At 44.7% G+C, this 25161-nt stretch overlaps 1 protein-coding gene and 1 long non-coding RNA gene across 2 annotated transcripts in view; both read right to left on the bottom strand.

The window, feature by feature from the left end:
• Positions 1–3238: 3238 nt before the first annotated feature.
• LOC124150444 lies at positions 3239–12888 on the bottom strand. Its single transcript, XR_006863249.2, has 4 exons — positions 12815–12888; positions 11504–11599; positions 9718–9803; positions 3239–8754 (listed from the first exon to the last, which is right to left on the bottom strand). It is a non-coding gene; the product is annotated as an uncharacterized LOC124150444 (long non-coding RNA).
• Positions 12889–13081: 193 nt separating this feature from the next.
• Positions 13082–25161, bottom strand: part of LOC124150387 (endothelin-converting enzyme 2-like) — an 89264-nt gene continuing 77184 nt past the window's right edge. Inside the window, exons 9-11 of the mRNA XM_048400992.1 lie at positions 14487–14603; positions 13899–14060; positions 13082–13095 (exon numbers count right to left, since the gene is read on the bottom strand). Of these exons, the coding sequence (XP_048256949.1) occupies positions 13082–13095; positions 13899–14060; positions 14487–14603 (293 nt within the window). The remainder of the gene's footprint in view (positions 13096–13898; positions 14061–14486; positions 14604–25161) is intronic.

Below are 25161 nucleotides of genomic sequence, written 5' to 3'. Positions count from 1 at the left end.
AGATTGCGCACATTGTGAGACAGTGCACATTGTGAGACAGCGCACATTGTGAGACAGCGCACATTGTGAGACAGCGCACATTGTGAGACAGTGCACACTGTGAGACAGCGTACATTGTGAGACAGTGCACACTGTGAGACAGCATACATTGTGAGATAGCGCCACACTGTGAGACAGCGCACATTGTGAGACAGTGCCACACTGTGAGACAGCATACATTGTGAGACAGTGCAACACTGTGAGACAGCGTACAATGTGAGACAGTGCACACTGTGAGACAGCGCACATTGTGAGACAGCGCCACACTGTGAGACAGCGTACAATGTGAGAGAGCGCCACACTGTGAGACAGTGCACATTGTGAGACAGTGCAACACTGTGAGACAGCGTACAATGTGAGATAGCGCCACACTGTGAGACAGTGCAACACTGTGAGACAGCGCACATTGTGAGACAGTGCCACACTGTGAGACAGTGCACATTGTGAGACAGTGCAACACTGTGAGACAGTGCACATGTGAGACAGCGCACACTGTGAGACAGTGCACATGTGAGACAGCGCACATTGTGAGACAGTGCCACACTGTGAGACAGTGCACATTGTGAGACAGTGCAACACTGTGAGACAGCGTACAATGTGAGAGAGCGCCACACTGTGAGACAGCGTACAATGTGAGATAGCGCCACACTGTGAGACAGTGCAACACTGTGAGACAGCTCACATTGTGAGACAGTGCCACACTGTGAGACAGTGCACATTGTGAGACAGTGCAACACTGTGAGACAGTGCACATTGTGAGACAGCGCACACTGTGAGACAGTGCAACACTGTGAGACAGTGCAACACTGTGAGACAGCGCACATTGTGAGACAGTGCCACACTGTGAGACAGTGCACATTGTGAGACAGTGCAACACTGTGAGACAGTGCACATTGTGAGACAGCGCACACTGTGAGACAGCGCACATTGTGAGACAGTGCACATTGTGAGACAGTGCAACACTGTGAGACAGTGCACATTGTGAGACAGCGCACACTGTGAGACAGTGCAACACTGTGAGACAGTGCAACACTGTGAGACAGCGCACATTGTGAGACAGCGCACATTGTGAGACAGCGCACATTGTGAGACATTGCACATTCAAGGGAAGCGTGCAATGTTCAGGTAATGTTTGTGTAGTTGTATGTAATTATGTACATATCATCAAGTGTATTTTAAGGTCACCTCTTATTTTAATAGCTAAGTTTTAGTCTACCCTCCAATCTAACCCGCTTCACTAATACAATAGCACAGTCACCCTTGCTTCGCTGGTCTCTATTGTCTAGCCCCAGCCCCTTACTTTCAGTGACAGGGTGCATTATGGGACTGGTCAGTTTGAATTTACACTTGTATTTGACCATGTATGGAGACAAGTTGTCAGTTCATCGCTGAAATAATTCAGTCAACTGTCACAGGTTAGTTTGTTTGAACTGTATATTTATGTGTTCTTATCTAGTGCTTTGAAGGGTTTGTTAAGGTGCATATGTATGGTTTCTTAACTTCTTTTAATAGTACTTATGTTGTTAGGTGTGATAAATATATATCATATCAGTCATCGTATTCAGGTAAATGTAATTAGGCTAAATTTGCTTAAATACTTTAAGTATGTAAGTATGTTTATAACAGATAATCTTAACTAGCATTTTCATGTCGATATTACTTAACTTATTGTGTAACTAAGCCAATGAGTACATTTATTGATAGACTGGAGCTATTTACCTGTAAATTAAAGTTCTGCACCTAACTGCACATGTATGAATGTATGCCTGTATGATGAGGTGAGTGATTAGAATATATATTTTAGGGTTATTGTATATACCTAAGGATGTAAACATATTGATGTAATATGTTACACTGTAATTATGTTATATATATATTTATGTTCAGGTGTGTCCCTGTAAATCTAATGATGTCTGATGTTGTGACATCATAGGGCACAGTGCCATACACCTGGTGAGGACATTTATATTTTGTATGTATTTATGGTGATATGTACTGAAACTGTGTGTTGTGTATTAATGCATTTATCATCATTCTCCCATCATTGATAAGCTATGTTTGTCAATTTATTATATGATAAACCCCCTGTAATATTTAGAGTAAAGTAAGATAAAACTAATTACGATGGATCATAACAATGTATATGATCATATATAAGATTCTAATATTTGTTAATAAGTTATAATGTAATGATTTATTTGTATGTGTAGGTATTGTGCATATTTTAATTTAACTCTGTGTATTTATCTTCACAGGGCCTCTGTTATTTAAGCTTCTGTGTTAAACAACTGTCATCAACAAATCAACCTGCGTTTAGTGATTCATTCACCTAAACCACTACGGTTACATTTGCGAGAGATGAGTACAGGTTTTTCGACGACAGAATATAAGAGTGACATTATATGATACAAAGGTTACCACGCTTGTGTGTTTTGTGATGGTAAGTGTCCTGTATTAGGAATAAACAATATGTATATCTCGCCTAGCATCGCTCAATACAATGATTATTCCAAATACAGGATGTATACCATCCCAAAACGCAATCGCGTGATACCCTTAATATAATTGTACAACCTGTATTGTCAGCTTTAGATGCAATAAAACACAAACATCCTCTCTGTTTTCAGTTTGTTTTATTTGTCAAAAGTATATACAAATTGATATGTTAGCATGTACAAAATAAAAGACACGAAGTCTCTAGTCTCAAAACTATAGCCTCACTCACACGGATAGAAATGTACTCTATCTGAAACTAGTCACTTTGAAACGTCTCCAGAATGGGACGTAATTACACTTCTAACATCCGACACGGGATGTATTGATACAACTGACCTTCAACACGGGATGTATTAATACAACTACCCTCCAGTGCGGGATGTATTGATACGACTACACTCCAGCGCGGGATGTATTGATACAGCTGACCTCCAGCGCGGGATGTATTGATATAACTGACCTCCAGCGCGGGATGTATTGATATAACTGACCTCCAGCGCGGGATGTATTGATACAACTACCCTCCAGCGCGGGATGTATTGATACACCTACCCCCCCCACCCCACCCCCCCCCACCCCCCACCAGCGCGGGATGTATTGATACAACTATCCCCCAGCGCGGGATGTATTGATACAACTACCCCCCAGTGCGGGATGTATTGATACAACTACCCCCCCCACCCCCCACCAGCGCGGGATGTATTGATACAACTACCCCCCAGTGCGGGATGTATTGATGCAACTACCCCCCAGTGCGGGATGTATTGATACAACTACCCCCCAGCGCGGGATGTATTGATACAACTACCCCCCAGTGCGGGATGTATTGATACAACTACCCCCCAATGCGGGATGTATTGATACAACTACCCCCCAGTGCGGGATGTATTGATACAACTACCCCCCAGTGCGGGATGTATTGATACAACTACCCCCCAGTGCGGGATGTATTGATACAACTACCCCCCAGCGCGGGATGTATTGATACAACTACCCCCCAGCGCGGGATGTATTGATACAACTACCCCCCAGCGCGGGATGTATTGATACAACTACCCCCCAGCGCGGGATGTATTGATACAACTCCCCCCCACTGCGGGATGTATTGATACAACTACCCCCCAGCGCGGGATGTATTGATACAACTACCCCCCAGCGCGGGATGTATTGATACAACTACCCTCCAGCGCGGGATGTATTGATACAACTACCCTCCAGCGCGGGATGTATTGATACAACTACCCCCCAGCGCGGGATGTATTGATACAGCTAGTGTGTGACGTATGGAGAAGGTGGAATACCGCGAGATGTACGCACGCCATCTTCTTCCATCACTACACCAATGACAATCTAGTAAGGCAACCAGACGTGTAATTTGGCGGACATTGAACAGTTATTACGTTAATTTCGGCTGACTGATCTGATAGACATTCTCGTTAGGCTTTGTATTGTGATGGCGCTATCATCATGGCGAACGGTCAGCACTTTAATGTTGCTACAAGCGCAGGGTCAACCAACCGCTAGAACAATGTCTGTAATAGCGGAAGTGACCTGTTGCATGCCGGGAGGGAACAGATTCACAACAGATATATCTAACAAACATGGACAGGACATCCTTTTTACAACTAGGCTGGTCTGTGTTGTGTCCATTTACACAATGTCAAACAATTAATCAGCATCAATAATGATTGCAAATAATCACATAGTATTCATGATTGATAAGAAATCTATTATCCTGTTATCATGTATGCTTATGGCTGTGGGGTGGCATCTATACGTATTTCTCTGGCTCTTTCATACACTATTTTATAACACATGCTATATAACGCTGTCTTCCTTCTAGTGTATAACATATATATACAATGTTTATAACAACACGTTATTTAACGCGCTCTTCCTTCTATGTTACAAGTACATATAAAGTTTATGTTACATAACACACTCTTGCTTCTAGTGTATATGAAGGATATAAACTTTTATAACAACCTATGTTTGATGTAACGACCTGGGAATTCATGTCAACATTAAATTGAAAAAAACAGCTGTCCTGTTTGCTAAGCCAACCATTTGAACTGACTCCAGCAACATGTTTTAACACTCTCTTCCTTGGACTGTATATCAAGAACATACACCGTTTATAACAACATTCATATAACACATTCTTCCTTCTCATGTATATCAAGGATATACACAGTCTATAACAACATATTTTATCTATCTCTATTCATATATATCAGGTACACAACATGTTTCATAACGCACATTTTCTTCTTGCATACATCGAGGGCATATAACGTTTATAACTTCATGTTTCATAAGTAACTTTTCCTCCTTGTATACAAAGAGGGTATATAATTTTATAACATGTTTCATAACGCACTCTCCCTTCTTGTATATATAGAGGGTATATAATTTTATAACAACATGTTTCAAAAGGAACTTTTCCTTCTGGTATACATAGAGAGTATATAATTTATAACATGTTTCATAGCGCACTTTTCCTTCTTGGAGATATAAAGGGTATATAATTTTTATAACAACATATTTCATAACGCACATTTTCTTCTTGCATACATAGAGGGTATATAATTTTATAACATGTTTCATAGCGCACTTTTCCTTCTTGTTTCCATAGAGGGTATATAATTTTTATAATGACATGTTTCATAGCGCACTTTTCCTTCTAGTGTACATGGAGTATACATACATATATATAGAATGCTAAACTCGCTCACGTGATATGCCATTTTCAAATAACAGAACTATTCACGAGTTTCATATAATTGGTATAACACGGGAAGGAGTTGAGTATTTTATTTATTACTTGCCGCTTATATTTTGTTGTTGAAAATTTCACTGTTGTTTGTGAATAGACAGACATCAACGCGATCCACAGCATAATCCTATTGAATTTAACAGAATCCTAGTTCAAACTCGTCAAACGTTGACACGTATTAATTTAATACCATCCAACGGCCTACCTTTATACAGGTGATCCTAACTCCCATACTTTAACTTAAACTTACGATTGTCCTTGCGCTGCAACCGCCGTGGAACGAGGCCCTGTACCACAAATTAAAGTTTGCAATCACGTCACAATACCCTATGACGTAATTTGTTAAATTTTGTTGCAAGATCCACCGGCGAAACAATGTCATGTGACGTCAGACTCGCAACAGGGTGCTGGAATCATCGAGTGTGCATAAGCTCCTATCAGTGATCTATCATATCTACACGCAATGTCGTTGAATAAGCCGAGAGATGTTGGGAGTTTTCAATATTTGTTAGTGAAACGTCTATTCCCGTAGTACATAAGCACGCGCTTTGGTATTACACAATGTGTAATACAGCTGTATGTTTATTAAACGGGTGATCTCTTCACGGGCAAGTAATAAATAATGCTTATAACAACATATTTCATAACGCACTTTTCCTTCCAGTGTACATGGATGGTATATAATGTTAACAACAACATGTTTCATAGCGCACTTTTCCTTCCAGTGTACATGGATGGTATATAATGTGTATAACAACATGTTTCATAGCGCACTTTTCCTTCCAGTGTACAAAGATGGTATATGATGTGTATAACAACATGTTTCATAGCGCAATTTTCCTTCCAGTGTACATAGATGGTATATCATGTACAAACAACATGTTTCATAACGCACTTTTCCTACCAGTGTACAAAGATGGTATATAATGTGTATAACAACATGTTTCATAACGCACTTTTCCTTCCAGTGTACATAGATGGTATATAATGTGTATAACAACATGTTTCATAACGCACTTTTCCTACCAGTGTACAAAGATGGTATATAATGTACAAACAACATGTTTCATAACGCACTTTTCCTTCCAGTGTACATAGATGGTATATAATGTGTATAACAACATGTTTCATAACGCACTTTTCCTACCAGTGTACAAAGATGGTATATAATGTGTATAACAACATGTTTCATAACGCACTTTTCCTTCCAGTGTACATAGATGGTATATAATGTACAAACAACATGTTTCATAACGCACTTTTCCTTCAAGTGTACATAGATGGTATATAATGTGTATAACAACATGTTTCATAACGCACTTTTCCTACCAGTGTACAAAGATGGTATATATTGTTTGTAACAATATGTTTCATAACGCACTTTTCCTTCCAGTGTACATAGATGGTATTTAATGTGTATAACAACATGTTTCATAACGCACTTTTCCTTCCAGTGTACAAAGATGGTATATATTGTCTATAACAACATGTTTCATACCGCACTTTTCCTTCCAGTGTACAAAGATGGTATATAATGTTTATAGCAACATGTTTCATAACGTACTTTTCCTTCCAGTGTACATAGACTGTATATAATGCTTATAACAACATGTTTCATAACGCACTTTTCCTTCCAGTGTACATCGATGGTATATATTGTTTATAAAAACATGTTTCATAACGCACTTTTCCTTCCAGTGTACATCGATGGTATATATTGTTTATAACAACATGTTTCTTAGCGCACTTTTCCTTCCAGTGTACATAGTTGGTATATAATGTTTATAACACAGTTTCATAGCGCACCTTTCCTTCCAGTGTACATAGATGGTATATAATGTACAAACAACATGTTTCATAACGCATTTGTCCTTCCAGTGTACATAGATGGCATATAATGTTTATAACAACATATGTCATACACACTTTTCCTTCCAGTGTACATAGATGCATGAAATAACAAGATATAATGAGGTATGCATAAAACAACTAGATACAATGAGTTATGCATGAACTAACTAGATACAATGAGTTAGGCATGAAATAACAAGATATAATGAGGTATGCATAAAACAACTAGATACAATGGGGTATGTATGAACAACTAGATACAATGAGGTATGTATGAACAACTAGATACAATGAAGTATGTATGAACAACTAGATACAATGAGTTATGCAAGAAATAACAAGATATAATGTGGTATGCATGAAACAACTCGATGCAATGTGACATGCATGAAATAACTAGATGCAGTGTGTTATGCATGAAATAACTAGAAACAAAAAGGTATGCATGAAATAACTAGATACAGTGAGGTATGCATGAAACAACTAGATGAGGTTAGATGAGGTATGGCGATGGTCGACAATGATGTCGGGCAACTGGACGAGAAGAATATAGATGCTGTGTTGCTGGACAATGTGGGTGTTCAATGAGGTATGACAAGTGTAAATATGCTATCTTATAACGAACCGTGGCCGTTAAAACGACGAACACTGATATCTTTTCGGACAACGAGAAATGGGCAATGTTCTTGCACAATTATAATGCGGGATCTTTGTTGTGAAATATATATTCAAAACAGGGATATGAAACGGCTGATGTGTGTTTGAAGTACTTGAGATATGATCAGGGAATGGGCGAGTCGGATATGATTGACACGTGCAATAAGTCCTGCACATGTAGAACTGAGGTGTTCTACTGATGGGGTTTGGCGGACATTGTTATCGTTGGATGCGTGGCCATGGCTGTCGGGGGAACCACTGATGTGGATCTACCGGCTGAAGGTATTCTTCCACGTAGTTTTGACCTCTGACCTGAAGGTATTCTCTCCATGTAATGTTGACCTCTGACCTGAAGGTATCCCTCCACGCTGTGTTGATCTCTGATTTGAAGGTATCCCCTCCGTAGTGTGTGGCCTCTACCCTGAAGGCATCCCCTCCGTAGCGTGTGACCTCTGACCTGAAAGCATCCCCTCTGTGGCGTGTTGACCTCTGACCAGAAGGTATCCCGCGAGGTGTGTTGACCTCTGACCTAAAGGTATCCCCGCGAGGTGTGTTGACCTCTGACCTGAAGGTATCCCGCTAGGTGTGTTGACCTCTGACCAGAAGGTATCCCGCGAGGTGTGTTGACCTCTGACCTAAAGGTATCCCCGTGAGGTGTGTTGACCTCTGATCTGAAGGCATCCCGCGAGGTGTGTTGACCTCTGACCTCAAGGTATCCCGCGAGGTGTGTTGACCTCTGACCTCAAGGTATCCCGCGAGGTGTGTTGACCTCTGACATGAAAGAGTGGTATCATCAATGTTTTGCTAATCACGTTGTGAAAGTGGTGCAACATCTCTAGAATATTTGGCACTTTTCTGATGGGTTCATCCGAGAGTCAGGTCGGCACTTGAAGGCAGCGGCGAATGGACGGAAGTTCATCAGCGCCCCATGGACTCTGAAACACGCGTTGTACGTATATAACACTGACAATGGGTCGTGATACGGTTATGGTACTACAAAGTGAGTGAGTGAGTGTGGTTTTACGCCGCTTTTAGCAATATTCCAGCAATATCACGGCAGGGGACACCAGAAATGAGCTTCACACAATGTATCCATGTCGAGAATCGAACCCGGGTCTTCGACGTCACCAGCGAGTGCTTTAACCAAGAGGCTACCCAACCGCCCCTGGTACTACAAGAGTATGTAGCGAGATGTACATGAGTTATAGACGACTGACATTAAGTTCCAGAAATATATTTACCTTATTAAAGAATATATTCTACAAAATTCAAAAACAAGATCTAAATAGAGCGCAGAACAATAATTAATTTCAGGCTTAGACTTGTGTTGGACTCCTTTTTCAATAATTTATTCTCTTGGGTATTGGAGACAGACAAGAGTAGATATTGTAGTGGGCGGGGGTGGCTCGCGAGATGTTGAAGAGTAGATAGCCAGAAGTGTAGATATTGCTCTGGGGGTGAGTGGAGGGGATGGGGCGGAGTTAACGTGTTATGGGGTAGGGCTACTAAGTTTGGAGTTGTGAATAACACTGGAGAAGGGGGTGGGTGTGTGTGTGTGTGTGTGTGTGTGTGTGTGTGTGTGTGTGTGTGTGTGTGTGTGTGTGTGTAGAGGTAAAGGGGGGTAGAAGGGGGGGTAGGGGGTAGAGGGAGGGAAGGGGGTAGAGGGAGGAGGTAGAGGGAGGGGGAGGGGGTAGAGGGAGGGGGGTAGAAGGGGGTAGGGGGTAGAGGGAGTGGGGGGGTTGAAGGTGGGGTAGGGGGTAGAGCGAGTGGGAGGGGGTAGAGGGGTGAGGGGGTAGAGGGAGGGGGGTAGAGGGAGGGGGGTAGAGGGAGGGGGAGGGGGTAGAGGGAGGGGGTAGGGGGTAGAGGGAGGGGGAGGGGGTAGAAGGTGGGGCACTCACCTGAACCTCCCAGGAGGCGTCACCTCGGAGTCGTCGTTGATGTAGTATTCTATCAACCCTCGTCGGCTGACTTTCTCACACATAGTCTGGAAGAAAACGCCATAAAGTCTGTCAGCTCTGATATTCTGCATCAGTGTAATACGTCACTATTGTCATAGCTTTCTGTTAGACATATATTTAAACAAGTAATATATGTAAATTAATATGACTATTCTTGAAAGTCAAGTTAGTGTAGGTAATGCACGAACTGACCGCTGCATACCAGTAGTTTATATTTCACATATACAGCAGGACACACTGTCACTACAGCTGTGAGTAAGTGAGTGGTTTTATGCCGCTTTCAGCAATATTCCAGTAATATCACGGTGGGGAACACCAGAAATGGGCTTCACACTTTATACCAATTTGGGGAATCGAACACGGGCATTCGGCGTGAAGAGCGAACGCTTTAACCACTAGGCTACCCCACCGCCCCTGACTCAAGCTGTGAGCCAGAGACCACTGCAAGTCTACCAGCCCGGACTGACACAGGGGTCACGCTCTCTCCGAGCCAGTGATTAGTGTGGGAAATTCGCGCTACTGGCTCTGTCCGACTGTGAGACAAGGGTCAGATGGACCTTCCGGAATGTAATTATTAAATATTGTCGTAATCAGCCATGATTACAGTCGATAAACCGCTGACACCTACACTCAACACCCAACAGAAACGCGGTGGGCGATGTCATAAAACTGAAGGGAGGTAAAATTATTAAATGATTCCATTTTCTTTCACATGATAACATTCCCCCTAACTCGGCTAGCAATACTTGCTCGATATTCTGGAAATTGCATAAAAAGTTGAACACGCTATTACCGGAAGTTTCAAAGTTTTCCTTGGATCTCTTGTCAGCTGTTGGGTCTGTAGTTTGATTTTAACTTGGACACCTAAATACCATACTCCAACTTACTCGGGAAAACAGGTTGAGACCAATCGGTCTTACTGAGTGAGTGAGTGAGTGAGTTGAGTTTAACGCCGCTTAGAACAGTATTCCAGTTCTATCGCGGCGTGTCAGCTTAATGTGGGAGGAAAGCCCGAAGTGATGCAGGTCTCGGACGTTTACCACTTCGATGAAAACCACGAGCACGGGTATGGTACTGACAAACCTAGAAATATAATCGGGGTGAACCGGGATTCGAACCCACAACCATAGGTTTCTGGCGTGTCCAAGGGACGCAACTCTGCACAGCGAATTGCGGCGCCTTAGACGACTGGGCCACCCGTGCACCCTAGGTCTTATTGAAGCTGACACCTTGATGTCCATCAGTCCTCAGTGTACAGGCTTCAGGAACATCATCACTTGGCCAACAGTGCAGATGATGGCCACGAACCTGTCCCATCTGCGCGATGGCAACAAGAACTGCTCGAATGACGTATTGGACCACACTACGGTGCAGTGGTGACTCAGCATAACACCACTACCGCAGGCTAATTTGCATATCACGTGACCTAATGCAAGCCTTTCGGTGCGCATTACATACTGCTACTACATCTGCGACAGTGAGGTGCATAACACCATATAATCTATACATCAAAGTGGCCGTATACATCAAAGTGGTCCAACGTTTACACAACGTCATCGCCGCACACGTCAGGTAGTGGCACAATGTGATCAGAATTGACAGAAGCTCAACGCTGAACACGTTCTCGGGCGTGAACTGTGCACTCCAACTGCAAGTACTTGTCCTGTGTGCATAGGTGTAATAACAACAGCTTACCTTGCATCTACGTCTACCATCACTGTCTCACCTGTGCATAGAGTATGAAGAAGATTTGTTCCTCGCTGTACTTGAGACCGGGAATAATCACCTCTTTTGTCTGACTGGACTTGTCATATCTCCAGTTCTGTGAACAACAAGAAAGGAATAAACATCCTTATGTCATATGTGACTGTGGGGAATACTAATACGACCGCCATCTGTGACTCACGGGAATACGTCCGTCTTCTGTGACTGCCAGGAATGCGAATATGTCCGTCTTCTGTGACTGACTGGATTACGTCCGTCATTTGTGCATGAGAGGAATGCGAATACGTCCGTCATTTGTGCCTGAGAGGAATGCGAATACGTTCGTCATTTGTGACTGAGAGGAATGCGAATACGTCCGTCATCCGTGACTGACAGGAATACGAATATGTCCGTCTTTTGTGACTGAGAGGAATACTAATACGTCCGTCTTCTGTGACTGACAGGAAGACGAATACGTCCGTCTTCAGTGACTAAGAGGAATACGTCCGTCATCTGTGACTGAGAGGAATACGTCTGTCTTCAGTGACTGAGAGAAAAACGTCCGTCATCTGTGACTGAGACGAATACGTCCGTCATCTGTGACTGAGAGGAATACGTCCGTCTTCAGTGACTGAGAGGAATACGTCCGTCTTCTGTGACTGAGAGGAATACGAATACGTCCGTCATCTGTGACTGAGAGGAATACGTCCGTCATCTGTGACTGAGAGGAATACTAATACGTCCGTCTTCTGTGACTGACAGGAAGTCGAATACGTCCGTCTTCTGTGACTGAGAGGAATACGAATACGTCCGTCATCTGTGACTGAGAGGAAGACGAATACGTCCGTCATCTGTGCCTGAGAGGAATACGTCCGTCATCTGTGCCTGAGAGGAATACGTCCGTCATCTGTGCCTGAGAGGAATACGTCCGTCATCTATGCCTGAGAGGAATACGTCCGTCATCTGTGACTGAGGGGAATGCGCATAAAGGTTAAAGGTGGCTTTGATCAGCATGTAATGTCACGCAGATTTTAGTGAAAAAAATGAAATCTGAAAACCGGTGATCATGAATCACTGAATCATGAGCATTAGTATGGTGCTGACATCTCAGCTAAAACCACGAGAATAGGATCAAGACACTGTCAGGGGAAAAAACTCTACGGCGCCTCAGTTCGCCAAAAGATACATACAGATGCTTCTTTTATGTAAAACAGTTTTGTAATTATTGACATGTGGCGTGCGTATTCTTGTCCTTTCACTGTTCTTGTTTTATTGACATGTGGTGTTTGTGTTTGACATTTGTCCTCGGTTGAATGTCCGGAGACCCACTCACCTCGTAAGCAACTTTCAATGACAGGTGATCCTTCCAGTTCTCGTTTTTGGCAACAGCTCCTCTCACCTGTAACAGTGAGAGATCACGTTAGGTACATCACTACAGGTACATCATCACAGGTACATCATCACAGGTACATCACCACAGGTACATCACCACAGGTTCATCACTACAGATACATTACTACATGTACATCACAACAGTTACATCACTACAGGTACATCACCACAGGTACATCACAACTGGTACATTACTACAGTTACATTACTACAGGTTCATCACTACAGGTACATCACAACTGGTAAATCAGTACTGGTACAGCACAACTGGTACATTACTACTGGTACATCACAACTGGTATATCACTACAGGTATATTACTACAGGTACATCACTACAGGTGCATTTCTACAGGTACATCACAACTGGTATATCACTACATGTATATTACTACAGGTGCATTACTACAGGTACATCACAACTGGTACATTACTACAGGTACACCACAACTGGTACATTACTACAGGTACATCACTACAGGTACATCACAACTGGTAAATCACTACAGGTATATTACTACAGGTACATCCCTACCTGTACATCACTACAGGTATATCACTACAGGTACATCACTACTGGCCATGGTAAATCACAACTGGTACATTACTACAGGTACACCACAACTGGTACATTACTACAGGTACATCACCACCGGTACATCACTACAGGTACATCACCACATATCATGATCACCATGTTGCCCTGTCTGACTCACCTTGAACACCATGTTGCCCTGTCGGACTCACCTTGAACACCATGTCGCCCTGTCGGACTCACCTTGAACACCGTGTTGCCCGGTCTGAATCACCTTGAACACCGTGTTGCCCTGTCTGACTCACCTTGAACACCATTTTGCCCTGTCTGACTCACCTTGAACACCATGTCGCCCTGTCGGACTCACCTTGAACACCGTGTTGCCCTGTCTGACTCACCTTGAACATCATTTTGCCCTGTCTGACTCACCTTGAACACCATGTCGCCCTGTCGGACTCACCTTGAACACCGTGTTGCCCTGTCGGACTCACCTTGAACACCGTGTTGCCCTGTCGGACTCACCTTGAACACCGTGTTGCCCTGTCGGAGAATTTCGAAATTGTTGTAGAGGTCGACAAGGCACTGAAGCCTAATGGCGAGGTACAAAACCGCGCTGTCGTTCAGGATGTCGTCTGCGTAGTGGTCCAGCAACACTGAAGATACAAGAAAGGTGAGGTAAGGTGAGGTGAAAGGGGTTTAACGTCGCGTTCAAGAGTATTATCACTTATATTGCGAAGTGTACGCACGATTGTGTGTGTGTGTGTGTGTGTGTGTGTGTGTGTGTGTGTGTGTGTGTGTGTGTGTGTGTGTGTGTGTGTCTGTTTGTGTGTGTTTGTTTAACATGACTGCAAGCCGACCAGTATTTGTTTTAGCCCTTAAATACAGAGCACCAGGCAAGGTAACAACATGTACAACCTTTTTACGTCTTTTGGTATGACGCGGCCGGAGATTGAAACCCCGACCTTCCGCTCTCCGGGCCACGAATGTGGTCACAAGAAAGGTGTTGTTACTGCCATCGTGGACTTAAAAACCTATAAGAACATCAATTATCCGTAACTGTCTCGCCATGTTCAACTTACCCTGGATGTCGAGCTGGTCAGAGATGTCGCGGGCGAGGTAGGTGCCGAGGGAGGCGTAGTGGATGTAGGAGGGGTTTGGGGAGGGGAACCACACACCGCCATATGGAAACCCCAGCTCTGGAACATACAGACAAAGCATAGTTCTATATCTAAAGACCTACATAATGAAACATGTGTTCAGGGAAAGCAAAATTGTGTATGTATACAGGGCTTGCAATATCGGCTTTGAATGCTCCAGTTGTAATTAATGGACTGGAATAATAACAGTACGTATCCATCACAAAGAAAATTTGAACAGTTAATGAACAGCAAAAATAGACATATTCTTCTCAGACTTGCAGTGTGTGTTTATAAGATATTTGAAAGAAGGATAATACATTGAATATACATAAAACCATGTACACCATGTTTAGCTCCAATCTAATCAGTATACATGTGGTGCTTCACGACGAATGTTCTTACTACAAAATGTCATTGTACTATTGGCCTCATGGCCACACATACGAAATATATCAGTCTGTCTGTCTGTATAACAGTTCTATAACTACTACTACCACTACTAGTAATAATAAATACTACTGCTACTAGTAGGCCACTGGATTGTGCCCCGTGTTAAAGGGGGACTCTATTGCTACGTATAAGTAGAGGTCATCTCGTTGTAGAAGGGGTAAAGTATGTTCCTTGATCGCGAGACCTTCAACACAATAAGCTGACACATCGTCATATACTGCGGTGTTAAACCAAACTCCCCATATTGAAAACGAAACAATGCCCCTATGTCATTATCAACCATGGTGTCGTTGTACAAAACAACCTCACCACTACGACAGTCGTAAGTCTGTGTTAGGTATGGGAGTTACGATCACCTCAGCGCAAAGATCACTTTGTACAACGGCACTCTGGACACTGAAACACACGATGTATATTCGGGGCCGAATGATCTTCTAGGCATGGTGATACCAGGAAACGTTCTTCAAAGGATGATTTGGAAAGCAGCATGCTGCGTAAGCATAGAAGCAGAAAACGCTTACTATAACTACACTGACACAGAAACAGAAGGATAGAAGCCAGAACATAGATGACGTTGCTGAAGAGGGTGAATACGGCTAGGACGGACACACTGTTATCCAATCACGTGCTGGAAACATACACGGATGTTGTGAGTCCGACGTCATGTGTTATGACGTCCCTGAAACTTCAGCAAACCAAGACACCAGCCATGTTCGCGTTATTGTGTCTGTTAACGACATTGCGAGAGATGACGATAATCTTCCAGCCACATAGGGAGTCAGGTGATTGTATCTAAGTCACCTATTCCATATTTGGCTTAAACGCCAGAATTATAAAAGGACAAACTGACAGTTAAAATTGGTTTCAGTCAGGAAATACAAAATCCTAATGAGCCCAACGGTTGGTCCGTATCGGTGCCTGTCAGATGTCTAGTGGAACTGTCTGGTGACTAAACGCGTAAACACTCGTGCAGATGCTCGTCTCCAACGCCAAGCTGAAGGCCCTATGCAGTGTCTACCAAGTCAAGCTGCAGGCCTCGTGCAGTGTCTCCCACGGCAAGCTACATGCCCTATTTAGTGTCTCCCACGGCAAGCTGCAGGCCTCATGCAGTGTCTTCCACGTCTAGCCGGGGGCCTCATGCAGTGTCTCCCACGCCAAGCGACATGCCCTATTCAGTGTCTCACACGCCAAGCTGCAGACCTCATGCAGTGTCTCCCACGCCAAGCTGCAGGCCTCATGCAGTGTCTCCCACGCCAAGCTACATGCCCTATTCAGTGTCTCCCACGCCAACCTACATGCCCTATTCAGTGTCTCCAACGTCAAGCTGCAGGCCTCATGCAGTGTCTCCCGCGCCAAGCTACATGCCCTATTCAGTGTTTCCCACGCCAAGCTGAAGGCCTCATGCAGTGTCTACCAATCAAGCTGCAGGCCCTATGGAGTGTCTCCCACGCCAAGCTGAAGGCCTCATGGAGTGTCTCCCACGCCAAGCGACATGCCCTATTCAGTGTCTCCCACTCCAAGCTGCAGACCTCATGCAGAGTCTCCCACGCCAAGCTACATGCCCCATGGAGTGTCTCCCACGCCAAGCTACATGCCCTATTCAGTGTCTCCCACGCCAAGCTGAAGGCCTCATGCAGTGTCTCCCAAGCCAAGCTACATGACTCATGGAGCGTCTCCCACGCCAAGCTACATGCCCTATTCAGTGTCTCCCATGTCAAGCTACAGGCCTCCCGCAGTGTCTTCCACGTCTAGCCGGGGGCCTCATGCAGTGCCTGCCACGTCAAACTGAAGGCCTCATGCAGTGTCTCCCACGCCAAGCTACATGCCCTATTCAGTGTCTCCCACGCCAAGCTACATGCCCTATTCAGTGTCTCCAACGTCAAGCTGCAGGCCTCATGCAGTGTCTCCCGCGCCAAGCTACATGCCCTATTCAGTGTCTCCCATGTCAAGAGGAAGGCCCCATGCATTGTCTCCCACGCCAAACTACATGACCCATGGAGTGTCTCCCACGTCAAGCTACATTCACTATTCAGTGTCTCCCATGTCAAGCTGCAGGCCCCATGCAGTGTCTCCCACGCCAAACTACATGACCCATGGAGTGTCTCCCACGTCAAGCTACATTCGCTATTCAGTGTCTCCCATGTCAAGCTGCATGCCCCATGCAGTGTCTCCCACGCCAAGCTACATGCCCCATGGAATGTCTCCCACGCCAAGCTACATGCCCTATTTAGTGTCTCCCATGTCAAGCTGCAGGCCCCATGCAGTGTCTCCCACGCCAAGCTACATGACCCATGGAGTGTCTCCCACGTCAAGCTACATTCACTATTCAGTGTCTCCCACGTCAAGCTGCAGGCCTCATGCAGTGTCTCCCACGTCAAGCTGCAGGCCTCATGCAGTGTCTTCAACGTCTAGCCGGGGGCCTCATGCAGTGTCTCTCACGTCAAACTGAAGGCCCAATGCAGTGTCTCACATGTCAAGCTGCAGGCCCCATGGAGTGTCTCCCACGTCAAGCTACAGGCCCCATGGAGTGTCTCCCACGCCAAGCTACATGCCCAATTCAGTGTCTCCCACGTCAAGCTGAAGGCCCCACGCAGTGTCTCCACGTCAAGCTGCAGGCCTCATGCAGTGTCTCCCACGCCAAGCTGCAGGCCCCATGCAGTGTCTTCAACGTCTAGCCGGGGGCCTCATGCAGTGTCACCCACGTCAAGCTGCAGGCCCCATGCAGTTTCTCCCACGTTAAGCTGCAGGCCTCATGCAGTGTCACCCACGTCAAGCTGCAGGCCCCATGCAGTGTCTCCCACGTCAAGCTGCAGGCCCCATTGAGTGTCTTCCACGTCAAGCTACAGGCCCCATGCAGTGTCTCCCACGTCAACCCGCAGGCCCCATGCAGTGTCTCCCACGCCAAGCTGCAGGCCTCATGCAGTGTCTTCCACGTCAACCCGCAGGCCCCATGCAGTGTCTCCTACGTCAACCCGCAGGCCTCGTGCTGTGTTCACCACACCACTTGTTTAACAATCACCTGGCTGGCCAAAATTCAATTCTTTTCTGATTAGATTTAGTAGCTATCAACGGAACATGTGTCGTAAGAATAGGCTACGTCATCAAGGTCACGTGCTTCTACCCACGCGCAGAACAAACATCCCACACACATGACGTCATCATACACATTGACCAACTTTGTGCTGTGCTTGGAAACAAACACCTCGATATGATCTTTGACAGAAACTCACCATTCCCACACCATCGTAATGAACATTCTTCGGTGTTACACAACTTACACATCTGCACATGCGCAGGAAGAACGCATCAACATGCATGTAAATAAAGCTCAGTTATACGAGTTACGTTAAAAGTCAACCGCCTAAGAAAAATTCTTTAAAAGTATTTGTATTCAAAGACATTCCAATAAAGAAAACGTATTTATAGTCCTTAAACTGCTCTTAAGGCATTGATCGCAAAACTTGAATGGCTCGGTAAATTGATTATTTTTGGAAAAGTACAATTTAACAACCTTTGGGAATGCTTAAGCAAGAGTTTTAAAAGCCAAAAGAAGTATCTAACTTTAGCTAATGATCCTGACATACATCGTCAAGGAACGAACAACGTAAGATATGTTTTTGCACGTGAGGCGGTCCAGGTGCAGGTCACATGGTCGCGATTGGAGTTTGTATTTATCGGTGTCTGGCTCGAACTGGTTTGGATTCAGTGACGCTAACGGTACTGAAGAACTACATGTCAAACACATTCCATGATGTTAATATTTAAATACAAGACAAGAACTTAATGGACGTGTTTTTTTGGCCATTTGTAACCATTACCGCATAAAACTAAAGTGCTTATCTTTTATCCTGGAACTTGCCTGGATGTCTTTTGAACAATCATACGTTGATAATTGCCACACAATTCCCACACAAGTGAATGTAGCTCAGATACGATGAATGGAAGCAATGGTACTGGTGAAACCAAATTAATATGTTTGTGGTGATGAAGCTGGAGTGTTATGTCTGATACGCAGTGATCCTCTCGGCTCTAGGTGGTGAAGTGATCCCGCGGTGTTGGGGCATTGATCCGGCGGTCCGACACCGCTTGCCCACACAAACGCCAGTCAGATAAATAGCTTAACAAGTCAGCGCTAATCTTCAGTTACACGCCCGACATCACTACACAAACATATCAACCTCATACTCGCCTTTGAACACACACTCGCTAAATGTTAAGTCTAAATTTGTCCCGGGTTTCGCTCCAGCGCTAAAATACATGTTATCTTATTTGGTTATGTTTGAATTAGCGCTCTCGGCGACCGAACCAAAGTAACATTAGTGCGATAAGTTGTCAGGGAAATACCTGCAAGAAAAGAAGGAGAGGGGTTTTATCGCCTGAAGAATGACAAAGTAGCGTTAGTTGGACAGCGACAATCGATGCGTATTGCCAGAAAGTTTGCACAATTTATTGGTAGATTTTCTAGAGTTCGACAACGCGTGTGGGGTTCAAGAAACGTGCCATCCCCGAAGAACATTGACAGTTACTGAGAACAGCCTTAAGTCACATTTCTAAACGCCAATAGAAGTTAGCCTCAAGTTTTCTTTTAATGTCACTATAAACTATACAATGTGCTTCTTCGAGGTGACGTTGGAAGGACAAGATGTCCATTCTGAGCAGCAGGCCTCACACGGAACCATTTTATCCTCACGAGCCGACATAACTATGAACTCATGGAATGCCCTACTCGGTCACTTTTCAGTCAAACTTTGGTCAGGATAATTAGTCAGAATGAAATAATTACCGATTACATGTGCGCGTGTACACATTGTTTATTGCGGACAACTCTGTTCGCCGTCAGCTCGTGATGTATGCCCGGTAATGGCGACATTTTGCGACATCAGCAGAGCAGTGGAACTGTGAGATGGACACAGAGTGAGACCCCTGGTACATGCATGAAGGGGACCAGATGAGTAGGAGATCACCTTTGTACAACTTGTACGAACATGTACGTTTCATAAAGTTATATTAACATGAAAGATTATCCTAATAAATTACAGATGTATTTTTCTTATGTGTTTCTATACTTCAGAATCAACCAAAGCCGACTCAGTGTTGACCAACCGTCGATACCACAGCACCCGAACCGTCTCTCACATTAATCTACAGTGTATGCAAATATAGCCATATCTATTTCGTCCAAGTCAAATAAAATAATTGATGTGCTGACAGTCTAGTTAGGTTTCTACCTGGCCTGCATGCAGACAGACAAGTATATCCCGCCATATATGGAGTCTAGACAGCTGCCATGTGATATATGTACTTACATACAAGTCAGAGTTATCTTCCAGTCATATCGAGTAAAAGAAGTCGAGCTATAATTGAAATCGTCATTTACCGCGTGCGTAGGTTGGACTCATGTTGACGTAAAAACAAACATGAGACAGTAAACCAAGCAATAGGTCCTAAATTGAGATGGACATTTCATAGTTTGTGGAAGTGATGGATGGGTCACGTGATACTTGTGAAAGTGATGGATGGGTCACGTGATACTTGTGGAAGTGATGCATGGGTCGCGTGATTCTTGTGGAAGTGATGGGTGGGTCACGTGATTCTTGTGAAAGTGATGCATGGGTCACGTGATTCTTGTGAAAGTGATGGGTGGGTCACGTGATTCAACAAGGACATGGTGTTCGATAGGTAAAAGTGTCGTGACGTGGTGATAAGGTTGATATTTGGTGACGCGGTGATGAGGTTGGTGTTTGGTGACGAGGTGGTTAGTTTGATGTTTGGTGACATGGTGGTAAAGATGACATTTGGTGACGTGGTGTTGAGGCTGATGTTTGGTGACGAGATGGTAAGGTTGGTGTTGATGTTTGGTGACGTGGTAAGGATGATATTTTGGTGACGACGTGGTAAGGTTGATGTCCGGTGTCGTTTGGTAAGGACGATATTTGGTGACGTGGTGCTAAGGCTGATGTCTGGTGTCGTTTGGTAAGGTTGATATTTGGTGATGTGACGGTGAGGTTAATAATTGATGGCATGGTAAGGTTCATGTCTGGTGACGTGATGTTAAGGTTGATGCTTGGTGACGTGGTAAGGTTGATATTTGGTGACGTGGTGATATGTATGTTGATATCATAACTATGTTCGGGTGATAAATACTAAATCACAGGGGAAGTTTTCTTCTTATTGGGGTTTACTTGTACACTCCATTATATTTTAAGTTTATTACCAAACGCAGCATACTGACTCTTAGCCGTCCAATTCTGGTTATGCCCTTAATGTCGAGTGCATAGTCGGGGAAACATTTAGACGTCTTACGGTATAACACAGACAGAGCATCGAACACATTACACACATCACTTTGACCAGGTTCGGCATAACATTTTGGTCTTGAGGAAAAAGATAGACCCCCATGTTTGTAACATTCCCCGGAAGTGCTTACCAAACATGATATTTCACATTGAACACATTTCAAGGGCCTACTTCAATTATTGCACAACGTTATAAGGCCAAATCTAACTGATTTGTTTTTGTTCGTAGTAGTTTCAGTGAATACATAATCAACTGATGAGTAACTGAATGCGCCATTTTACATGGTTTAATTACTTTTCAAATTTGGAAAACAAGGTGTTACTGCGAACAAATCTATTTGTTGGTTACTTGCATTCGTTTCAAAGCGCTAATCTCCCAAACAATATGTCTGTGGCTGGAGATGTCACGTTCACTGCATTCATCTTTGTGTATAGCATTAGTTCAACCTTCTAGATTGGTCAGACTCTCGGCAATAATCATATATCATTAAGTGACGCGACAACCTTAAATGAAAGTGACCTCGAGAACATTACCCAATGTCTAGGTCAACGTTTTCACACCTTCGCCGAAATGCGTTAACAGAATGAACCATATATCACAAATTATGTCATTTTCAGTTACTGTGCGTGCCAGCTAGACCATATTATCAGTACAAATGAACTGCACACTGACCGAACGCTGACTGGCCTGTTTCCTCGTTACTGTGTAACGCACGGGAAACAGTTGGTCGAATGGACATGTAACAACACCAACATACAAGACATGAACATATAAAAGTGTTTCACTACAATTACTAGTTTCTTATAAATCTTATATGTCATTTTTTCACATTTTCGTTCTAAAATTAGACTTTATTTTTCTCTTCCCACTCCGAGTCACTTCCTTCATATTGAACTCCACCGACCATGTTCGTGACTTTCTGCTATAAAAACTCGGCCTAGTTCAATCAATGCACATCTGAGGTCACATTCCTCATATTGTTAGTATTTCTACCGTTTTTCCCTCATCGCAAACGTTAATTCCAACTTAGACAGCTAATCCATAACTCCTTGTACCACTTGTGTTTCTCGGCTATCGACGGTTATATATGGCGGACATGCGAGTCTAGCGCAGGTCCACTTACGCCGTCTAATGGAGGCAGTCATGGTATATATGTATGTAACATAACAGCATATCGTCACGGTCATTTATCAATGATTTCTGTATGACACCGTAGACAACAGTATATCCTGCATAGCATGGCACTTGTCACGTGTAGACACATGTTTATCATGTATCTCGTGGTGGTTTGTGAGGTGTAGACAGCAGTGTATGGCGGTGGTTGTGGGGTACAGACAGGTGTATATGGCGGTGGTTGTGGGGTACAGACAGGTGTATATGGCGGTGGTTGTGGGGTGCAGGCAGGTGTATATGGCGGTGGTTGTGGGGTGCAGACAGGTGTATATGGCGGTGGTTGTGGGGTGTAGACAGCAGTGTATGGCGGTGGTTGTGGGGGTCAGACAGACGCATATGGCGGTGGTTGTGGGGTGTAGACAGACGCGTATGGCGGTGGTTGTGTGGTGCAGACAGCAGTGTATGGCGGTGGTTGTGGGGTGTAGACAGACGCGTATGGCGGTGGTTGTGGGGTGTAGACAGCAGTGTATGGCGGTGGTTGTGGGGTGTAGACAGCAGTGTATGGCGGTGGTTGTGGGGTGCAGGCAGGTGTATATGGCGGTGGTTGTGGGGTGCAGACAGCAGTGTATGGCGGTGGTTGTGAGGTGCAGACAGGTGTATATGGCGGTGGTTGTGAGGTGCAGACAGGTGTATATGGCGGTTGTTGTGGGGTACAGACAGGTGTATATGGCGGTGGTTGTGGGGTGCAGACAGGTGTATATGGCGGTGGTTGTGGGGTGCAGACAGGTGTATATGGCGGTGGTTGTGGGGTGCAGACAAGTGTATATTGCGGTGGTTGTGAGGTGCAGACAGGTGTATATGGCGGTGGTTCTGAGGTGCAGGCAGGTGTATATGGCGGTGGTTGTGGGGTGCAGACAGGTGTATATGGCGGTGGTTCTGAGGTGCAGGCAGATGTATATGGCGGTGGTTGTGAGGTGCAGACAGGTGTATATGGCGGTGGTTGTGGGGTGCAGACAGGTGTATATGGCAGTGGTTGTGAGGTGCAGACAGGTGTATATGGCGGTGGTTGTGAGGTGCAGACAGATGTATATGGCAGTGGTTGTGAGGTGCAGACAGATGTATATGGCGGTGGTTGTGGGGTGCAGACAGGTGTATATGGCGGTGGTTGTGGGGTGCAGACAGGTGTATATGGCAGTGGTTGTGAGGTGCAGACAGATGTATATGGCAGTGGTTGTGAGGTGCAGACAGATGTATATGGCGGTGGTTGTGGGGTGCAGACAGGTGTATATGGCGGTGGTTGTGGGGTACAGACAGATGTATATGGCGGTGGTTGTGGGGTGCAGACAGGTGTATATGGCGGTGGTTGTGGGGTACAGACAGGTGTATATGGCAGTGGTTGTGAGGTGCAGACAGGTGTATATGGCGGTGGTTGTGGGGTACAGACAGGTGTATATGGCGGTGGTTGTGAGGTGCAGACAGGTGTATATGGCGGTGGTTGTGGGGTGCAGGCAGGTGTATATGGCGGTGGTTGTGGGGTACAGACAGGTGTATATGGCAGTGGTTGTGAGGTGCAGACAGATGTATATGGCGGTGGTTGTGGGGTGTAGACAGGTGTATATGGCGGTGGTTGTGGGGTACAGACAGGTGTATATGGCAGTGGTTGTGAGGTGCAGACAGGTGTATATGGCGGTGGTTCTGAGGTGCAGACAGGTGTATATGGCGGTGGTTGTGGGGTGCAGGCAGATGTATATGGCGGTTGTTGTGGGGTGCAGGCAGATGTATATTGCGGTGGTTGTGGAATTCAGACAGTTATATCATGTATGTCGTGGTGGTTGTGAGGTGCGCACAACAGTATATCGCGGTGGTTGGAAGATACAGACAGATGTATATGGCGGCGGTTTGTTAGGCGTTGACAGCAGAGTATCGTGTATGTCATGGTGATAGTGAGCACACTTTGTTGAACTATTTGAACAAAAGAACATCGTCCGACACGTAACGCTCAGACGCTTGGCCCGTTAAACAAGGCTGATCGCATCTGTGTCCAGACAAGGCGCCCGGCTCTTATGTCTTATTTAGGAGATGTTACGAATAGAAAATTATTTGTTTTTCGCAGCTTTTCCTTTCCCTTTCATGGGATTTCATAATTGTGAAGCTCCACCAGTCCCGAACCCTCGTCTTCCTGAGGCAAGGTAGTTAACTGACTAAAAAGGTCCAGTTTCCACCCTTGCCGAACTAGGCTGGAATATTGAGTTATATTTTGGCTGGACTAATAAGTCCATGCATAGGCCAATCAAAATCGCGTAACGAAATCGACATCCGGTTCGTAAACCGCCGTGCATATTTCGGTCGATTGCAGGATTTGCAAAGAATGTGTACCGCAAACTCGTCGTCAATAGATATTTTCCAAATTTTTGCCATGTTTTAATCAAGGTGCTTACTTGATTTGATGCAATCTTCGGAATCAGATCCCTTTAATTACAATCTAGATATAGATTATCGATCAGATCGTCCTGACTGGGCACGGCCATTTTATTTGAAGCAAATGCAAGTGATATGAGAAGAGGAATCCTATTGGTCAATACGAAGGGAACATAGACGGAACATAACTCGTAGCGCCCCTGGTGAAATTCCAGTCGAGGTCGGCAAGGATGGAGCCGGGCTTTTACAGTCACTTAACTCCCTTGCCTCGGGAAGATGCGAACCCTGGGTTGGGAAAGCTTTCCCCTCGGTCGTCCTCCATTCAAGCGATCAGGCC

This window comes from Haliotis rufescens, unplaced genomic scaffold (assembly GCF_023055435.1).
Source record: "Haliotis rufescens isolate VD_foot unplaced genomic scaffold, xgHalRufe1.0.p SCAF_20, whole genome shotgun sequence".
Lineage (NCBI taxonomy): Eukaryota > Metazoa > Mollusca > Gastropoda > Lepetellida > Haliotidae > Haliotis > Haliotis rufescens.
Note: the sequence above shows the minus strand (reverse complement) of the source record. Positions and strands in the feature narration are given on the sequence as shown.